This window comes from Octodon degus, unplaced genomic scaffold, assembly GCF_000260255.1.
Source record: "Octodon degus isolate 3935 unplaced genomic scaffold, OctDeg1.0 scaffold00002, whole genome shotgun sequence".
In the NCBI taxonomy this organism is placed as follows: domain Eukaryota; kingdom Metazoa; phylum Chordata; class Mammalia; order Rodentia; family Octodontidae; genus Octodon; species Octodon degus.
The window spans coordinates 18,785,461-18,806,827 of record NW_004524578.1 but is presented as its reverse complement, the minus strand read 5'-3'; the positions used below and the strand labels follow the sequence as shown (position 1 = coordinate 18,806,827).

The window sequence follows — 21,367 nt, the reverse complement described above, 5'->3', positions numbered from 1 at the left end:
TTTTTTGTGGAACCAGAGATTGAACTCAGACACTCGGGCTTGCCAGGCAGGCGCTTATTCTACTGAGCCATCTAATTTGGTGTGAAACTGTCTCATTGCTATTTGTTTCTCAATAAAATTATGGAAAAAACCCCAAAACTATACTCTAAAGAAAACTTGGAAGAATGTATACAATGTGTTAATTATTGAAACTGTCCTACCAATTTGATTTGAAACTGTCTCATTGCTATTTGTTTCTCAATAAAATTATGGGAAAAGAAAAGAAATAAATATTAATATTTACTGAGATTTTGCTATGTGGCAGGGACTTTTCCATAGTACTGTGTATGAGTCATCAGATTTACCCTAGTCTAAAATTCTACACTGCTCCCTGTACCTTGAAGGAAAGTGGGTGGAAGCGTTTATACTGTTGGAGTAAAGTCAAACTGAAAGTCATTACTGACGGTAGATTTTAAGCTGAAGAAGCCTGGTTTGAGCAGGGAGAACAGAGTCGGTGGGAGGGGGGAGGGAAGAGACAAAAAAAAAAAAAAAAAAAAAAAAAAGAATTACGACGGATTATGGACAAGTATTAAGTTCCTCATGACCCATGTAACCTTTATGTACTTCAAATACATATTAATAAAAAAATAAAATTAAATTAAAAAAAATCAGTACAACCTTTTATATAGTTATCTATGCCTTAGTTCTCATTTGAAAAATGATTATATTGTTAATGTGAATGCTATGCAAGGACTAAACATAATACATCTAAAGTGTTTCAAACACATTTTGGCATACAATAGGGTTGAAAAATATTAACTATTATTTTTCTCTTTTTTTTAAGTCTGTAGAATTTTATATTAACCTAAGTTCAGAAGTGCTTGCTCTATACCAAGTATAATTTTTATTCTTGTTAAATATGGGAATATAGATAATTTTACACAACACCAATCCCAAGTTCCAATGAAAAGCTTTCTAGATAGCAAAATATCTTCTAATAATTTTCACATATGAGACCTTAATTTCAATTAAAAAAACCAAAAAATCTTTTTCATTTATTTATGTACTTAGTACAGGGACTCGCTCTGCAGCTCAAACTTGCAGTGATCCTATCTCAGGCTCTCCAGTGCTGGCATTACAGGTGTGTGATACCCAGTTTGGGTGGCTGGCAGAGCGCTCTCGGGTACCAGGACCAGCATGGCATGTGGTACCCGGGATCAAACCGAGCTCCCTGCACTTGTCAGGCAGATGCTTAGACCACCAAGCTATCTCCCCAGCCCAAGACCTTAATTTCAAATGGAGCTTTCTTCAGAATTATTATGAATGGCAAGAAGGGGAGGGATGAGTTAAGAGAGTGAGCTAACTTAGTTGTTGGGTTTTTTTTTTTTTTTTATGTTTTTAGTACAGGGCCTATAGGGCCTACAGATTGGATTCGTAATGATCCTCCTGTTTTTCAGGCTCCCAAATGTTGGGATTACAGGCATGTGCCACCACACCCAGTCTCAACTGCTGTCTCAGTGTGCATGGGGGTGGGGATCAGGGGGACAGCATGCTGGGTATCGAATCCTGATCCCTGCGTATGCCTAAGCAGGTGCTTTAGTCTGCTGAGCTATCTGGCTGGCCCCCACTTCCATTTGTAACAAAATGGATTAAGGGTCTAGACACCCTTTCTGGTAGACAATAAAAAAATTATATGGCATATAGATTGTATCTCAATAAAGCTATTTAAAAATACATTATTACTGAATAAATGGTGACAGTGAAAAGTTTTATTTACATCAGATATTCTCTATCTGAATTCTCATCTTTAATTTTTATTTTTTAATGTATCTAGTATAGGGTCTACAGTGTCTTACTATGTAGATGGGACTCCTAGTGATCTTCCTGTTTTCAGCCTCCCAAGTGCTGGGATTATAGGCATGCGCCACCATGCCCAGTCTCAACTGCTAGCTCAGCAAGTCCCGGAGGCAGGGCCAGCACAGGCAAGCTGGGCACTGAACCCTGGCCACTGCATTCTGCCTAAGTAGGCGCTTTAATCTGCTGAACTATCTTGCGGGCCCTGAATTCTTTTCATCTTGATTGTTCTCTGAAGTATTTCATAATGTAAAAACATTAAAAAAAAAAAAACTGGGTATAGAAAATGACCTAACAGACACCCTATGCTATCTGTTACTTAGAAAGGGCACATTTCAGTATCTAACTATACTTGCTTTAGATGTTTTTTAAAATTTTATTTAAAGAAATATAACAGACACAGCTGCTGATAGCTTCTACATAAGTGGTTCTTCAAAATGTCCTATATAAGATGCTGACTTCTAGCTCACAGGGGAAGCCGTTAGATGATGACAATAAGGCAGGCAGTCAGAGATGAATGAAATACAACAACCAGAATAGTACGGCATTATCAAAAGTGTCTACAACGTACCACGTGCTGGTTGGGAGTAATTTTGTATTCTGAAAAGTCTGGAAAACATCAATCATCTCTCAATACCTCACTATCCGATTTCCCTGCGCTACCCATAAAAATGTATTTTACCTGTGACAGCAGAGTCTGCATAACTGAATTAGCCAGCTGAGAGTTCCTTCGAAGAACATCATAGAACCCCTAGGAGAAATCAAATCAATAAATGAGCTATTTTTTTTTTTATCTCATTCTCAGTTCTTTGATAAAAATGGAAACCACATTTGTTAGAGGGAGAAACAATGCAGAGTTTAGATTATTGACCTAAATTAAAACTAGAGCTCTTCATGATCACCCTGGCTTCGGAGTTGAGGGACACCTTGGTAGTTGGAACTCAGCGCTTTCCAAATTCGTGTTCAAACACAGACAAGTTCAGAGCTGAACATATTTTTCCCATGAGAGATAATGGAAAAAAAATTAAAGTCATAAATTCTTTTCTCCAGGACTTTAACAAATTTCACAATGATTTCTTCAGCTCTACAGTGTCTCACAATTTTCCTCTTAGCTTCACTGCAGGTACACTAACTTTCTTTGGAGTCATTATTATATTTTATGCAAAGTACAAAAAAGCAAACCACAAAAAAGCATAGTGATGGTGGCATAGGCCTGTAATCCCAGCACTGGGAAGGCTAAAACAGGAGGATCACTATGACTCCAAGCTGCATAGTGAGACCCTGTATCAAATCCATAAAAACAAAACCAAAACCGAAACCATGGTGATGAATGCTTGAATGCAAGCACTGTACGTTGCCGGGGCGACAGTGGCCTTAGGCTGAAGCGTCACCCTGTGTCCAAGGCCAGGTGTGAAGCAGTACTCTCTCCTTGCCCAAACTCATTTTTTCAGATCAGATTTTTGCTTCAATTATGCAACAAAGTTATGAACATGGAGCAGATTTTTTTCTGAACTTTGCTATTCAACTAGTGTAAAGTTTGAGCTTATAATTGTAAAGCTTGCCCCTTTACAATCAGATTTATGTTTAACTACTTATTTATATACTTTTAAGTGTATTTAGTACAGGGTCTGCAGGGTCTCACTACACAGATTGGACTTATAGTGATCCTCTTGTTCTTAGCCTCCCAAGCACTGGGATTACAGAGGCACAGAGTGTGCCACCACATGCAGTCTCAATCGCGTCTCAGCATGTGCTGGGGGCGGGGCAGCAAGGTGGGGATGGAACCCCAGTCCCGAGTCTGCCTAAGCAGGCACTTTAATCTGCTGAGCTATCTGGTTGGCCCTATTCTAAATATTTTATTTCAATTTCTAATTACTCAATGTGGCCGGCCAAATAGCTCAGTGGATTAAAGCGCCTATAAGGAGATGCAGGGACCTGGGTTCAATCCCCGGAAGTGCTGTGCCAGCCGCACTCCAGGGCGCGCTGAGACAGCAATTGAGACTGGGCACGGCTGTAATCCCAGCTTTTGGGAGGCTGTAAACAGGCGGATCACTACGAGTCAGATCTAGTAGTGAGACCCTGAATATCCTGTAGACCCTTTCCTAAAATTAAAAAAAAAAAAAAAAAAATCAATTCAGTTGTCAGCTGAAGACACAGAGTCTAATTACTCAATGCCAGTACATAGAATTATAATTGACTTTTGCATAGTTACTGAGCTTATATCCCATACCCTTACCAACTAAACTCATCTTGTTAATTTTCTGATAGTACTTCTTCCTTTCAGGGGCACAGTGCCTACCCGGCAAGCACAGTCCTGAGCTCACTTCCCAGTACCACCCCCATATTCCTTCTTCCTTTTAAATCTGTATGCTTGTATTTTTCTTGTTTTATTGCATCAGATAGGTTGACACTACAATGATGAAGAGCTAAGAACAAATACTTCTGTTCCTGAATATAAGGGAAAGCATTTTTCATTCACTATTTTTATAAGATGTAGGTTTTGTACATATCCTTTATTGGAATGAGAAACTTATCCCCTAATTCTATTTTGGCCAACATTTCTGAGAGATTTTATCATAACAGTATCAAGAAAAGGTTTTAAATTATCAAAAAGTCCACTGGTTCACTGATACATCACCTGTGGAGCATATGCAAGGCCTTGAGTTTATGGAATCCCTAGCATGGACCCCTCATACCCATTTTAGTGCTTACAAAAGGGCACCCAGAGGCTTCCTAAAGCTTTAGTCTTTGACTCAGCACTGTGGTCATTTAAACCTAGTCATAGCGAAAAAACAAGGAACAAAAAATTGCTCCACAATAAACTTGTAAATTACAATTCATCATCTGACATTACAAATTACAGAGTCAAGAAAATTGAATGAAATAAATATAATTACATGTTAGGAGATAAAATATAAATCTTATTCCAATTTTGCACAAATATGCATGAGTGGTAAAATTAGCAATACTATTAAGTTTTTAATAGGTTCTCCATTACTGTGGTGTTCTCTGAAACAGTTTCCCTTTAATCTAGAAACAGATTATCTAATGCTCTCCTTTCTTCTGTGAAATACAAATGCTGAAATATATAACATAGCAAATGCTAAAAACAGCACCATATCCTCCAAGATCATGCACTCGGGCACCACAGGGTGAGTTTACATGCTAATTAGAAGTGGAGCTATATTTGTCCCCTATTTTTCCTAACTGGACAGTCATTTTGTGACTCACGCAAACATTCTGGAAAAATCTGAAAACAAAGTATAGAAAAGTTGTTTTCATAAAAACTAAGCTGAATGTTTTTGCAAACACTTAATTGAAGACTAAAACTAATTTCTGATGAATCCAGGATAAGAAAATCAATTAAAAGGGGGCTGAACCCATCTAAGGTTTCTGTACCAAATCTGTATTTGAAGTATCTTGCAAGTTTTTACACAACTTTAGAGAAAATGTAACTAAAAGCAAAAAAATTAGGGGATGGCCTATACAAGAGGCAGGAAGTTATATATAACAAACTTGAATCAAAAGTGTGGCAAATTAGGGCTGGTGAGATAGCTAGTGGACTAAGTGCTTGCTTAGGCCAAGTCTAGGGATCAGGGTTGGATCCCCGGCACTGCATGCCATGCCAGCCCTGCTCCCAGGGTGCCCTGAGCCAGTCATTGAGACCTGGTGGGTGTGGTGGCACACACCTGGAATCCCAGCACTAGGGAGGCTGAAAACAGGAGGATCACTATAAGCTGTATAGTGAGTGAGACCCTGTACCAAATACATTTTTTTAAAAAAAAGGTCTGTCACATTAATAGTATATTTAAACACTTCAAATGAAAATATAAAAACTATCAAGTCAGTACCTTTTTCACTCAGTCTCATAACTTACTGGTCCTAACTGTATAAGGGCACAACTATTACACCTTTATAATAGGGAAAAAAAGAATGTTAATGGAGGGTACCTTCCCTCTACTTTACTGACTTACCTCATAAAGCATGATTCTAACATCAGCCTGTTGGCTCAAGCATCTCCTCAAACTGTCTATAATCTCAAGGCAAAAAGTTTCATTGGCAACAGAATTATAATGGCTGTGAACATCCACATGAACCTGAAAGAAAGAGAAGCTAGTTTGTGTCTGGTTTCTAGTCATTAAGAAAAGTGAAACAGGGCCGAGGAGATGGCTCAGTGGAATAAGCGCTTCCCTGGCAAGCATAAGGGCCTGAGTTCAATCCCCAGTTCCACAAAAAGAAAAAAAAAAAAAAAAAAAGAGAGAGTGAAACAGCCTGCTGGGACAAACCCAATCAGGTGCAGGGGACTGAGGTTCGATTCCCCAGCTCCCCATGCCTTACCAGACTCTCCCTTAAGGCAGTCTGAGCCAGCCCCCCCCCCCAAAAAAAACCTTCTCAAGAATGTGAAACATAACAACTACAACAGGTGAAATAAATTTCAATATTTTATTTAACCCAAACATAACCAAAACAATCAGTGAGATATTTTACATTCTTTCATTTTACACTAAAGCTTCAAAATGTGATATTTATATACACAACACAACTCCATCTGAGCTAGCTCCACTTTAATCACTTTCAGTTCGTGGATTTGCCTCCCGTACCAACGTTGGTGCGAACGCTCCTTACCTGACTGACGCCAATAGACTGACTACACTGAGAGGAAGACAGGCTGCCTAAGACTCTGAAGTGCTTCAGGAGCAGCAGAAAACCAGCGACTGCAGATTTTCGGGCATCAAGCTGGCTAGCTCAGAAATACAAAGAAAAGTTACAGAACATCACTAATGTCACAAGAATATGCAGAAAAATCCAGTTAGTCACACACAAAAAAGGTTCACACGTAAACAATGAAACAAAATACAAAACTGAATTTATATGCTTGAAGTAAGCATTAACTGCTGAGACCAATTCGCAGTACAGACTCAGTTGATTGTTTAGTAGCTACCTAACCTCACAGCTCTATCTGCATGGTGCTGTATCCTGCTTCGGAGTCTGTGAGATGACAGGAAGAGAGCTGAAGAGCAAAGGAAATCAGCAAAGACTGCTGTGCCTGCAGGGGCGCTCCACTCCATGTGCTCCTCCCTCACACAGGACTGCAGGGCCCTGTGCCACATAAGCCCTCTATCCGGAAAAGCGACACATTCATCTGCGGCCTGAGGCTCAACTACTGATTCATTCTACAGACTCCACAACACACAATCTTGGCCTATCAGTCATGCCTCTGGGTGTGAGATAACAGAAAACTGTTACTTCTACAACAAAGATAATGACATGGCTACTTACTAATTGTGAACTCTGGATATTCACAGATCTATTATGATTCCATGTGAACTTAACAGGGTTATTTTGTCCTTAAAATAAAAAATGTTTCCACATGTCACCTTCTCACTTTATTGCTAGGAAGCAGTATTACCATCCTTACCTTTTATACCATGAAATAAAGAAAGGTCAGGAGGCACTAGATGAGCTCCAAACAGAACTTAGCCCTCAATAATTCACTGGGTGAATTGAGAAAATGAGATTCTTAAGTGTATTCATTCTTCTTAACTAAAGTGCTTTTCCCTTTGGTGCTCTTGCCAGCTCAAGTGTCAGAGAATTTGGCAATGGGACTTTTCCTCAAAGCTTACTCTACAGTGGGACAGCACAGTACTTCAGATCACAAGCTTTGACATTAGATTACTTTCACAACCAACTACTGTTTGACCTCTAAAGTCACCCATCTTCTCTAAGTCTTAATTTCCTTATTTGGAAATCAGGAATTGTAATTTTCTCCCTCTGCGGAATTGTCCTGGAGATTAAATGAAAGGAGCACATAATGCACTTAGCATAATGCCTTACTTGATGAGAGTGCTCTGCTGGATTAAATTTTGCATGGCCACTGTAAACAGGTAGGACTGTAAACAGGGGGACAGCAGAAATATCTTTCAGTCCTAACATTAGAAAACATGAACTTGCTATGACTCAAGGACTGCTCCATACCTGGCAAACATGGCTTTCCGGAGGACGACTATCAGGGAGTCTCTCATAGACATGCTGACTTTAAGCAGTGGCTGAAGGGGGGAAATTCAGTGGGTAAAAAACAGGTAAGGTTGCTTATCAGCTTTAACTTATTTCTACTTAATACATACTGCTAGCATTTGGTTTCTATCAAGAACTTTGGTTCTGTTTTACAAACATGTTTCAATGTTAATTACGCTTAAGAACAAAGTGAAACTGCTGCAAATACCCACTGTATTCAATAATTTTAAGTGACTTTCAATTACTTCACTAACCTGAAATGGGCTAGAGGACAGAGAATTGTGCTATGAAGCACAAGTCTACTTGGGTCAACGTGGTGAACAGTCTAGCTGGTGCTCTTTCCCTTTTTAAAAAAAATGTATTTAGTACAGGGTCTACAGGGTCTCACTACACAGTTTGGACTTCTAGCGATTCTCCTGTTTTCAGCCTCCCAAGCGCTGGGAATTGCAGGTGTGGGCCACCACGCCCAGTCTTAACAGCTGTCTCAGAGCACTCTGGGGTGGGGCCAGCACCGTACACCAGGAATCAAACCCCAGCCGCTGCACTCTGCCTAAGCAGGCACTTTAGTCCACTGGGCTATCTGGCCAGCCCTTTTATATTATTATTTTATTTTATTTTGTTTTTTTTTTACTTCAGACTCAAAACGATTTCTTGGACTATATATTTATAAAGAAATACATCTAATAGAAAAAAAATGCAGCAGTTTTCCACTAGACAAACCAGCTTTGACAAGTTGACTCGGGTGTCAGAAGACATACCTGCACTGCCTTAAGTAGCCCGTGTACAGTCTGAAGGGGCAGGAGAGACAAGTAGTCAAAAGCTTGTGTGACTTTTGAAGAACAACTCTGAAGAACTAAGGGTGCGTGGATGATGACACTCGAGAGCAAGTCTGTAAGACAGAATTTACACTCAAATGCTTCAAGTAACTAAAGATATTTATGGGGAAACAAGCTCAGTGGCTTAAGCACCTGTCAACCCCTGGTACCACAAAAAGGGGGGTGGGGCAGGGAGATGGCTCAGTGGAATAAGCGCTTCCCTGGCAAGCGCACAGCCTGAGTTCAATCCCCGGTTCCAAAAAAACTTTTTTTTTTTTTTTAAAGTGTTTTTAAGTCAAATATAGTATAATAAAATTTTCTAATTATATCTACATTCCCTCCAGTCAACGTAACCAGGATACTTTTAGCATTTTTTGAGATAGCATAAGACATCAACAACAAGCACAGTGGCCTGGAATCCCAGTTACTAAAGAGGTTAAGGCAAAAAGATTGAAAGTTCAAGCTCAGTCAGGGCAACTCAGTCAAACGCTGTCTCAAAATTAAAATATTAAAAAGAACTGAAAACAGAACAAAATAAAAAACATAAAACAAAACAAAACAACCAAAATCTTTCTAAAGAAAGGAAAAGACCTATTACATGGCCCAAATAACACATATGTTATTTCCAAGCTACAATAAATCAATAAATATCTGAAAATTTTTATTATATGTAAACACAATCTGATCCTATTAGGAATATATGGGGCTGGAGAGATGGCTCAGTGGTCTAAAGCACCTACTTGGAACAAGCTTGGCTAAAGCACAGGGACCGTGGTTCGATCCCCCAGCACCACATGCCAGCCAGCCCTGCCCCCTGGTGGGCTGAGCGGGACACACACACACACACACACACACACACACACACTAAATAAATGTAAAAAAAAAAAAAAAAAAGGAATATATAAAGCGTAACACATGGATCTCTTCTTTCAAGAATTCCAGTTTTACTTTTAGTTGAAAGTAAAACAAAACTAACAAAATAAAGGCAAAAAAGAAATGAAGGCTACAGACTAATATCAAATATCTAATAATTTCAAACATTCATTGCCTACCAAATGACAAAGAATTTTTTGTTTGTGTGTGTGTGTGTGTGTGTGTGTGTGTGTGTGTGTGTGTGTGTGTGATTCAGGCCGGTCCTGAACTTACTACATAGCCTAGGCTGACTTTGAACTTGAAGCGATCCTCCTGCCTCAGCCTCCTGAGTGCTAGGATTACAGGTATGCACCATCATACCCAGCTAAACAGTGTTTAAATAGGTTCTCAAAATTAGAGCCCACTGGGTGTGATGGTGCATGACAGTGCTGGTATAATCCCAGAACTCAGTACACTGATGCAGGAGGATCACCCCAGGTTCGAGGCCAAACTGGGCTACATAGTGAGTCCAAGGCCAGCCTGAACTACATAGTAAGACCTTTACTCAAAGACAACAAATCAAATGAAATCACTATGAGTTGGTGTATTTTAGGAAACCAATGAGGGGCCGGGGAGATGGCTCAGTGGAGTAAGTGCTTCCCTGGCAAGCACAAGGGCCTGAGTTCAATCCCTGGTTCCACCAAAAAAAAAAAAAAAAAAGAAACCAATGAAAAGGAATTTAAACTAGCTTCTGAAAGATAAGTGCATTTAAGTGCACAAAGAACTGGAAAGATCTGCTATATATAAAAATATAAGAAAGGTAAGAGCAAGAATGATAGGGAGATCGGTGGATTTGGGGTGAAGGATGCAGAAAAGTACATACTTGAGGATGAATGGGACAGTTTGGCTGGAATCAAACTGTCCCAGACTTGAAGTTCTAGGATAAGGAGCTGATAGTTTATAAACAAACATGTTGATGAATTCAGAGCCACAGAATGGTATTTCAAAAGTACTAAATAGTCTTGTGCCAATATGCAGGCTGAACCGCTGCAGGTGGGAAAGGCTGGGAAACCAGTTAAGTGTAGCTCAGTAAATTTAAGAGAATCTAAGTAAGTTCTCAGACCACAAATTAGAAATCAGTAACAGAAAGATATCTTAAGAAAAAAATAAAAAATTAAATATTTAGACACTAAACACATTTCTACATTAAAGAACAAATAACAGAAATTCACAAGTATTTGAAACTAAATGAAAGTAAAATTTATGAGATGAAGCTAAAGCAATATTTAGTAGAAAAATTACAGCTTAGGCTAGGGAGATAGTTTGGTGGTCTAAGTGCCTGCCTTGCAAACGAAGAGACCTGGGTTTGATCCCTGGTACTTGTATGCTGTGAGGGTCCTGGAATCCCAGGCGTGCTGGGCTGGCTACTGAAACCAGGCATGGTGGCACATACCTGTAATCCCAGCACTGGGAAGGCTGAGACAGGAGGATCACTACAAGTCTAAGCTGTGTAGCAAGACCCTGTACCAAATGAATAAATAAATAGAACATTTAAAAAAAGAGAAATTAGAGTTTAATCCTGATAGTTTGTGTTAAAAAAAGAGAACGAACTGGGCATAGTGGTACATGCCTGTAATCTCAGCTCTTGGCAAGCTGAGGCAGGAGTATCACTGTGAGTTTGAGGACAGTCTGGGCTACAGAGCGAGTTCCAGGCCAGTCTAGGCTATATAAAGAAACCCTGCTTCAAAATAAATAAATAAATGAATGAATGAATAAATAAATAAAAAAAAATACAGAGAAGGGACAGGAATTTAGCTCAGTAGCACAGTACCTGGCAAGCATAAGGTCCTGAGATTGATTACTAGCATCCCTCCCCCGCAAAAAGAGAAAGGTCTCACATTAATGACCTAAGCTTGCAATCAAAGGAAGATTAAACTAAACTCAAAGTATGCAGAGGACAGAAAGCAAACAAGTAAAGCAGATATCAACAGAAAAATTCAATAGAGCTAAACGATGGCTTCAGATTTCAAGCAAGTCAATCAACTTGCCAGACTGATCAGGAAAATAACACAGATTCTAGACACATTAAAAGACACATTACATTCTGAACAATTTTATGCCAATGAAGTCAATAACTAAGATGAAATGGTCAAATTCCTTCACCACAGATACCTTTGGGGGCCACGGAGATGGGTCAGTAGAATAAATGCTTCCCTGGCAAGTGCAAGGGCCTGAGTTCAATCCCTGGTCTCCAATCCCCCCCCCCAAAAAAAAAGAAGATACAGATAGCTGAATAGCACTACTTCTATTAAAGAAGCAATTTGTAATTAAAAATTCTCACAAGCAGAATGAGATTTAGAACATTAATAAGAAAGAAGAAACAAACGGAAAATATCCAGGTAAATATAGCAGACCTTTATGGGCCAGAAGGTGAATATGCTTTTGAGGCTCTGTTGACATATGTCCTAACTGACCAACTCCGCTGGTCAGTGGGAAGCAAAAGTTCACATAACTAAAGGAGCACAGATAGCTGAGATCCAGTATCATGTATGTATATGCCCTGGGAATGTAAATTTTGCAGGCCATGAAATGCTATTCTTTTAATTTTCCACTCGCTAAAAATAGCAAAACAAACACAAAGAAAGCAAAAGGAAAAAGTAATAAGGAGCAGAAATCAATGAAATTGAACATAAAAAAGCAACAGAGAAAAATTTAAACCAAAGCTCATTCTCTGACATTTTATTTTAAAACTTATAGCCTTTAGCCAGGCTGACAAAAGAAGAAAAAAAAAAAAAAAAAGATACAATTACTGGTACTAGGAATGTCTTGATTCATAAGTGGTGAATTCCTTGTGGAACATTATACAGGTTTTTTTAAATCATAAGAAAGCTAGTAGAATAAGTATTTGAGGTTACAGGACACTAGGTCAACATAAACAAGCAACCGTGTATCTTGCACAAAAGTTGAAATAAGAAAATAGTGCATCACTCACATCAGCTTCAAAACATTAGAAAATATTTAGAGATAAATCTGACAAAAATATATGTAATACACCACAATGAAAAGTGCAAAACCATTTTGCAAAAATTTACAGGGTAACTCAACGGCTAGCAGTCCCTGTGCCTATGAGTAAGATTCAATACTGTTAAGATCCCAACTCATCTATGGATTCAAGTTAATATCCAACAAAACTCAAGCTGTTTGGTCAGAATGCCTAACATAAAAAGGGTGAGGCATAGCGGCACATGCCTGAAATCCCAGCACTCAGGAGGCTGAGGCAGGAGGATCATTGTGAGTTCAAGGCCAGCCTGGGCTAAAAAGTGAGCATTTATGTCTCAAAAAAGAAAAGGCAAACAAAAAAACAAATGAAAAACCAATCATACCAAGTACTGGTGACACTGCAGATCACCTAAAAACACTGCCGGAAGAGTATAAAATGGTACCATTATTTTGGGAGAGTTTAGCAGTTTCTGGAACTACTGAACATATACCTACTACACGACATACCCAATCTACTACTAGGTTATTTTCCTAGGAGAAAGAAGATGACTTATATATGAATGTTCACCACATCTAGCACAGCACCTTTATTCATGATAGCCAAAATAGCTCAGTGGACTAAGCATTTGCTTAGGCAAGTGCAGGGAGGGGGTTTGATCCCTGGCACCGCATGCTGTACACTGAGCCAGCAACTGAGATGAGGCATGGTGGTGCAAGCCTGTAATCCCAGTGCTATGGAGGCTGAAAACAGGAGGATCACTAGGAGTCCGAGCTGTGTAGTGAGACTGTGCACCAAATACATTTAAAAAAAAAATTTCACAAAAAACTATTCTCAGGTGAAAGCAGATGAAATGAGATGGCAGGGAGAAGCAGCACGGGATGAGAACAGAATCTCAAGAGTCTTGGAGGCAACTGTGTGTGACACATATATTCATCCTGACTGTGGCAATGGCTTAACAGGTAGATAAATGTCAAAAGAAATTATATCATTATACTTCAAATGTGAAGATTATATTTTAGTTATAACTTTGTAAAGCTATAAAAGGTAGGAAGGGTAGGGGGAGCAGAATGTGCTACAGTGTTGAACTTCACTGAATCCTGACACTGAAGGGTACAAGACATAAAAGTTACCACTAAAGGACAAAGATAAAAAGTGGTCACAGGCAGGATAAGAAGCTATTATAATTACAAGAGAACCTATCTAAAAAGTTTTACAGAACTTGTGCACAGTGTTGAATGATATAGAAAAACAAAATTAGGTGACTAAGAAAAAGGCAGTGAATCTGGACATCAGCAGATAGGTGCTGTAAGCAGCACATTCAGAGTTACCAGGAAGAAAGTACTGGCTTTCAAACGTCCAGGTTACAGCGGTAGAAGGATAGCACTCATTCGAGAAGTGCTGAGAGATGGAGAGAATGCTGGTGCAAAATGGAGCTTCATGCAGGTAAGTGCTCCCTTCCCTTGTGATCACCGAACACGATCTAAGGGGACCCACATCTCACTGTCATCACAACCAAAGACTGTGTTACAAGTCATTGCATCATTCAACAATTTGCTAGGACCAAATCTTTATGACATTTAAAAGATAATATTCCTAAGAACCATATTCATCTTTTGAAGTTTAATACCTAAGAAATGACTGATGGGAGTGGAAGCTCTGGTAACAACCCTGTTCAGGATTTGCTCCAGAATGTCTTCTCGGATCACCTCGTGGACCTAAAACAAAACAAAACAAAACAAAACAAAACAGAATGAATAAAATATTCCTGGATGACCTTTAGCTTAGTAAGTGCATTTGCATGTTAGACAGATTAAGAATACTTGGGATACAGGTAAAACTCAATTGTTCATTTTATTTCAGACACATCAGAACATTAAGGTGAATCATCTGGAAAAAAAAATCACAATTCTCCCCTTATTCTATATTCATATGACTAATTAACAAGGTAAAAATCATGTTTATCAACCTAAAAGTACAGATCACATGACACCAATGTGCTATCTAAAGTCAGGTATCAAAGAGAAGTAATTCTACTTCAGTGTCCAATGTAGGCCAATATATTTATTTTGTGACAGCATCACTTTTACTCTAAAAATTAAAATTGAAAGCCTGTGAAAATCTTCAGAAACATTAAAAAAAAAAAATCAAGCCAGGCATGGTGGTACATGCCTATAATTATAGCGCTGTGGAAGGCTGAGGCAGGAGGACAAGTTCAAGCCCAGCCTGGACAAACTGCCAAGACTCTATCTCAAAAAAAAGAACTTGGGGATGTGGTTAGTCAAGGGCTCTGGGGTCAATTCTCAATATAAAAGAAAAAGAATAAGCGGGGGGGGGGGGGAAGGAAAAAAATTTCACTCACTGCTTCTGTTTTAGGAAACAAAGCAGTTAGTTATAAAAGACCCACTTTGAGCTGGTGGTGTGGCTCAGTATCTATGGTCTCATCTACTCAGGAAGCCAAGGCAGAGAATCCAAAATTAGAGGCCAGCCTTTGCAACTTATTGTTTGCCCCAAACAAAAAGGGCTGCAGATGGAGTTCAGCAGTAGACTTCTTGCCTACGTGCAAGATCCTGGGTTCAAATAAAAGAGAAAAACAAACACACAAACAAACAAACATAAAGACTCATTCTGAACTTTCTTTTTTATGTACTTATTAGTTTACTTTAGAAAATGTGTATTTAAAATTGAATACTATATATATATATATATTTTTGTTTTTCTGAATCTACATTACACAAGATTCACTTTTTCTGTTCTAATGAGTTCTCTGAATTTTCGTTTGAATAATAGTTAAAATTCTTAACTTGATCACTTTGAGATACAGATTAATTTCTTTCAGATTTCAGATTGTTAGTGACTCAGCAATTATATGCTACATCGATGTCTTGATAAAGCCAACACCTGTGAAATCAAATGGAATCCCTAATTTTCACAAATATGAATTTAAAATAAAAAGCATATTCTGGGCCAGGGAGTTAGCTTGACAGACTGAGTGTCTGCCTGGCAAGCACATGGACCCATGTTTGATTGCCGGTACGGCATGCTGTACTGGCTCCATGCTGAGTCGGCCACTGAAACTGGGCCTTGTGGCACATGCCTGTAATCCCAGCACTGGGTAGGCTGAGCCAGGAGGATCACTAGAGTTCAAGTGCAGTGAGATCCCGTACCAAATAAATAAATAATCTTTAAAAATTTAAAAAAGCATATTCTAGGGCCAGAGATATAGCTCAGCAGCATAAGCACCTGCCTGGCAAGCGCACAAGGTCCTGAGTTCAATCCTTGGTACGGCAAAAAATAAATAAATAAATAAATAAATAAGTATATTCTAAGAAACATTCAGTTATGTTAGTATTAAAAAGGGTCATTTATATGTTGTTATGCTGTTATGGATAAAACACTAAATTATACTGGCTTCCAAATAATATCCCTGGTAAACAGTTTTGGTATATGATTAAACAACTGGATGTCAAAAAGACATCTTGGAGCAATCACTAACATAGATGCTTGGCATCAGATATGACCTTGCTTTTTTATTTAAAAAGTAACATTTTTTAAAAAACTATGAGAACTTAGAGCCGGCCAAATAGCTTAGCAGACTAAAGCACCTACAAGCAGGCGCAGAGGCCTGGGGTTCGATTCCTGGGCCTGCCATGCCGGCCCCACCTTAGGGGCTTGCTGAGAAGGCAATTGAGACCAGGCATGGTGGCACGCCTGTAATCCCAGCTCTTGGGAGGCTGCAAACATGCAGATCACTATGACTCCGATCTGGTAGTAAGACCTGAACACCCTCTTGACACTTCCCTAAAATATAGAACAACAACAATAACAAAAAACCATGAGAAATATTGAGATGATAATGTAATCTGACAATATAAAATTTTCTTTAAAAGCAATGAGCCAATAAGCTTAATACTTCAAGTTTGACATTTTATACAGACTTAAAAATTATTTTTTTGTATTAGAACACTAAAACAAAACAGAAGTTAATTTTCCACTGGAGAAAGAAGAAAAAAACATGCAAAAACTATGTATAGTCAAACTTCTAATCAACAGTCAGAAATAAATGAAATATAATGAATGGAAACTCCACAGGAAGGAGGAGAGGACTGGGGATGTGCTCAGTGGGACAGTGCTTCTCTAGCAAGCCCAAGACCCTGGATTTGCCACCCATATACACCTCCCAAAAGTATTCTATCAGACTGGATCTATAATGTTCTGATACCACCACAAGCTCTGCCACATATACTGGCAGTCAACCCGCTACAGATTGAAAATTTCTTTTCTATCAAAGCCCCAGCAAAAGTCTTCTATTTGTATCATTTAAACAAAACTAGGGAATGGGACTGGGTATGGTAGGGCACATCTGCAATCCCAGCCCTCCAGCCTGGACTACATATGGGAATTCAAGAACAGCCTGAGCTGCCTACCAAAAGCTTGCTTCATAAAACAAAAAATAAACAAACAACAACAACAAAAGCAATGGCTGGGCCGGCAAGAAAGCTTAGTGGACTAAAGTGCCTGCTTAGACAAGTGCAGGGACTGTGGTTCAATCCCTGGCACCACATGCCACGCCACCCCTACCCCCCCAGGGGGGCTAAGGTCACAGAGTCCAGGCATATGCCTGCAATCCCAGTGCTTGGGGAGGCTGGAAACAGGAGCATCACTATGAGTCAGAGCTGGAAGCTGAGTCAGAGCTGGAGGCCCTGTAATAACCAAATACATTTTTTAAAAAAAGTAATAGCTGCCAAATTAAAGAGTCTTACCTTGAAAGTTTCTAGCAGGATATCGGCTCCCAGCTTACATGCCTGCTGGCTTGGTATTTTAGAAAGACCAGAGTTGGTTTCAATAGTTTTTCCATCAAGAATCTTCTTTGGCCCATATAAATCCATTAAAATGAAACCAAGTTCTACCAGGCCCTGAGTTACATGATCCCAACTATGAACACTGCAAGAAAGCAAAGCTTAGTTGAAAGGAAAAACTTGGCAAGACAGCTGTTTTAATACTCACTGCCATGCTACACATTTGTAACCTAACCCGGGTAACTAACACACTTCACATATGAACCTTACCTGGGGGAATTTTGAATTCCTGGATGTACAGTAGTGGGAATGGGAAGCAAGTGGCCTTCAAGAATACACAGAACACTATAGAACAGAATATGTAAAATCTATAGAGATTAGGTTAATAGTTTCTTTTATTCCCTACAATAGTTATAAATAAGCTTACAAATCTATATCCTCTCTCACACCAATACCCTCCAGGGTCAAGATGAAGTACAGCCATAGCACAGAAGACAATATACCACATGAATAATCTGATTTCAATAGCATAAGCTAAAACTACTAGTAGCCTTTGGAAAGCAGTAGACTCCTCAGTGACTATACCACTCAATCTTATCCCCTACAGTGGAAATGATAAACCTCTATCTTTCATCATTATTTCTTCCTATTAAACAGCAACAAATACTGCAGCACTATGGAATAAAGCAAATAGTTGTGAGTAGATTCTCAAAGTATTTCAACGGGTTTAATAATATTTAAGCTCTGGAGAGTTGGGAATCAAGATAAACCAAGCATAGGTCCATTCTTCCCACCCCAGCATCTACAAATGACAGAAAAGATATAAATGTGTATATAATGTATATTTGTCTGTGTATACATATGGTATAAATGGTACAGCAAACATGTGTTAACCTCAAATTTAGTGTCTTTTACTCGCTTGTAAAGAAGCCAGTGGACACCTGGGTCAATAAAGAGTTGCAACATTACAGAAAGGACAAAGTAGTTCCTTTACTGTGATACTCCGGCTGTCAAGGTGGCTAAGAAATCAGGCCCCGAGACTCAAAGACCTTTCCCTAGGAGAAAGTTTGCTCATTTCTTCTTAAAGAGATTAATCCCTGATCTATGAAGCCAATGGGTGTAGTCGTCAGCTTTCTCTGATGGGCCTTGAGCATGGTATCACACTGCATTTTCCAACACTAAATGCTTCACATGCTTTTTGGAATATGCTTTATTAACTCACCTATTCTTCACCACTTCTAGAATCATGGTTGAAATACAAGTTTTGTGAGGGACTAGATTCTGAAGAAATTTTGAGTTTTGGAGAAGCTGAAGATCTTTAAAGCTTTTCACAACTGAAGTCTTTAAAAGGTCAAACACCTAATACAATAAAATAAACAGGAAAATGAAAGCAAAAGTTATAGGAAACGAAGCAAAAGTTATGGCTCATGTTGACTCTTAACCCTACAACTGTTTCTACAATTTGCCATGTATATCTAGAGAGCTACTTAACTGATGAAGGTGATCTAAAAATTATGACTTCAGTGAGACTTCTGAGTCAGGAGTGATCGCTTGTGTTTGTAATCCAAGTTATTCAGAAAAATGAGGCAGGATATTCCAAATTCAAAGCCAGCCTGAACAACTTAGTAAGATTTTGTTCCAAAATAAAATTTTAAGGGCTAGGGATATAGCTCAGCAGCACAGTACCTGCCTGGCAATGTGAGGTCCTGCATTTGACTCCTGGCACGCCCCCCCAAAAAAAACTTTAATGTAGTTGTAGAGTTATAACTTATATAGTTATAACTCTATAACTATATATATAGTTATATGTAGTTATATATAATTATATATAGTTATATCACTATCCACATATATTTTTATTTATTTTTTTAAATTTTATTTATTTATGCGTGTGTGTGGCCAGCTCAGCCCACCAGGGGGCGGTGCTGGCTGGCATGCGGTGCTGGGATTGAACCGCGGTCCCTATGCTTTGCTAAGCTTGTTCTAAGTAGGTGCTTTAGACCACTGAGCCATCTTACCAGCCCCCACATATATTTTTAAATGTATTCAGTGCAGGGTCTACAGGGTCTCACTATGTACACTGGACTCATAGTGATCCTGTTTTCAGCCTCCCAAGTGGTGCTAGGATTACAGGCGCATGCCACCATGGCTTGTGGTGCGTGGGATGGAACCCAAATTCCTTCCCTCTGCCTAAACAGGCGCTTTAGTCTGCTGAGCTATCTGGCTGCCTTGGGGTTTTTTGAAACAGGGTTTTTCCTTTTTTTTGTAATGGGAATCAAATGTATGACCTTGCACTTGCCACATCCCCAGCAACAAAACATAAAATAAAATTTTATTTTACTTATTTATTTTTTTAAGACAGGATCTCACTATGCAGTTCAGGCTGGCCTTGAGCTCACTTTGCAGCCCAGGCTGGACTGGAACTCACAAAGATCCTCCTTTGTCAGCCTTCTGAGTGCTGGGATTACAGGCATGCATCACCACTCCTGGTTTACAAAAATAAAATTTTAAAACAGCACATGAGGTATAGTTCAGTGATAGAGCCCTTGCCTAGTATGTGCAAGGTCCTGCATTCTATGTTTAGTATGATAAAAACAAAAACAAAGCAAGTTTTCCTTACCAGGAAAAAGGGCTAAAAATCAATGTTAAGTATTACCCTAAACCTAAGAATACATATGAGAGGGGAGCCGGGAGATGGCTCAGTGGGATAAGCGCTTCCCTGGCAAGCGCGAGGGTCTGAGTTCAATCCCCGGTTCCTCAAAACAAACAAACAAATGACAGAAAAGATATAAATGTGTATATATAAACAAAAAAGAATACATATAAGAGAGAAAATACATTTGTCTTTGCCATAAACTTATTCTCATTAATTTCAAGGCAATCAAGGACAATTTCTTTGAAAACCCTATCACACTGAAACTGCTGATGGATACCCAGTTCTGTCCCCACCCTGCTACCTGGGCTGTGTAACAGGGCTTCACCCTTATTCCCACCTTTACCACATCTTACTGCACAACAGAGAGTGGAGGTAAAAAATGAAGAATCTCAATGGTCTTTTGGCAGCTCCAAAAACATGAAAAATTGAAAGCTGCTGAATGTCTTAGAGGAGCTTTGCTGCTGACATGATGATCCACATGTTTAGGAAAGAAAAATAACACAGATTCTTAAATTCTTACCAGCTACAGAAGGAACCTAAGTGTCATTTAGATACCTGCTCCTCAAATCTTTGTATTCTTGTTACAGAGAGAAGGAGAGCAATACCGAAGGGACACAAGTTGCTACTGGAATCTCCTTGTTGTCCTGCCTAGGATAAACCACAAACAGTCACTGTTTACAATTTAAAAGCATAACAGAGCTATGTGAAATTAAATCCTTGCATGGATCATAAACCTAAGTACTGTGTAAGAGCTAAAACTGTAAAACTTCTAGAAGAAAATATATACATAATCTTAAACGAGTAGGCAAGGATTTCTTAGGTATAATACTAAGCATAAAGTACACAAGAGTATTAGCAAATTGAATCCCATCAAAATGCAAAATATTTATGGTTCAAGAACCAAGAATGGGGTGTACATCTGTAATGCAAGCACTCCATGAAGCTGAGCCAGGAGGATAACCTTAACACTGTGGCCCTTGATAGAATGCATACAGCAAAGTTTCATATACTATAGTCAACTGGCCAAATGAAGCCCAACAACCTGTTTTTGTACAGTCAGTAAGCAAAATGGTTTCTATATTTTTAAATGACGGTAAGGGAAATCAAAGGAAGTATATTTCATAAAATGAAAATTAATAAAACTCAAATTTCAGTGTCCATAACTACAGTTTTATTTAGTCAGGCACAGTGTGACACATGCCTATAATCTCAGCACTCAGGAGGCTGGGCCAGGAGGATGGCTGCAAGTTCAAGGCCAGCCTGGGTTACCTACTGAGTTCAAGGACAGGCTGAACAACACCAAGACCCTGTCTCAAAGAGCCAAAATGATGTATTTTTTATTTTACTGAGATACTCATTTGTGAATCCACTGCCTAGAGCTGTGCTTTTATTACACCAG

General features: G+C 39.0%; 1 protein-coding gene across 1 annotated transcript in view; it reads right to left on the bottom strand.

Annotated features, from left to right (window-relative positions):
- Fanci (Fanconi anemia complementation group I) overlaps positions 1-21,367 on the bottom strand; it is a gene marked incomplete at its 5' end in the record, with an annotated part of 56,441 nt that overhangs the window by 22,960 nt on the left and 12,114 nt on the right. The window contains 9 exons of the mRNA XM_023712332.1: positions 2,516-2,584; positions 5,808-5,930; positions 6,460-6,574; positions 7,810-7,880; positions 8,607-8,737; positions 14,144-14,231; positions 17,277-17,457; positions 18,535-18,671; positions 20,524-20,616. Coding sequence (XP_023568100.1) covers positions 2,516-2,584; positions 5,808-5,930; positions 6,460-6,574; positions 7,810-7,880; positions 8,607-8,737; positions 14,144-14,231; positions 17,277-17,457; positions 18,535-18,671; positions 20,524-20,616 — 1,008 coding nt within the window. The remainder of the gene's footprint in view (positions 1-2,515; positions 2,585-5,807; positions 5,931-6,459; positions 6,575-7,809; positions 7,881-8,606; positions 8,738-14,143; positions 14,232-17,276; positions 17,458-18,534; positions 18,672-20,523; positions 20,617-21,367) is intronic.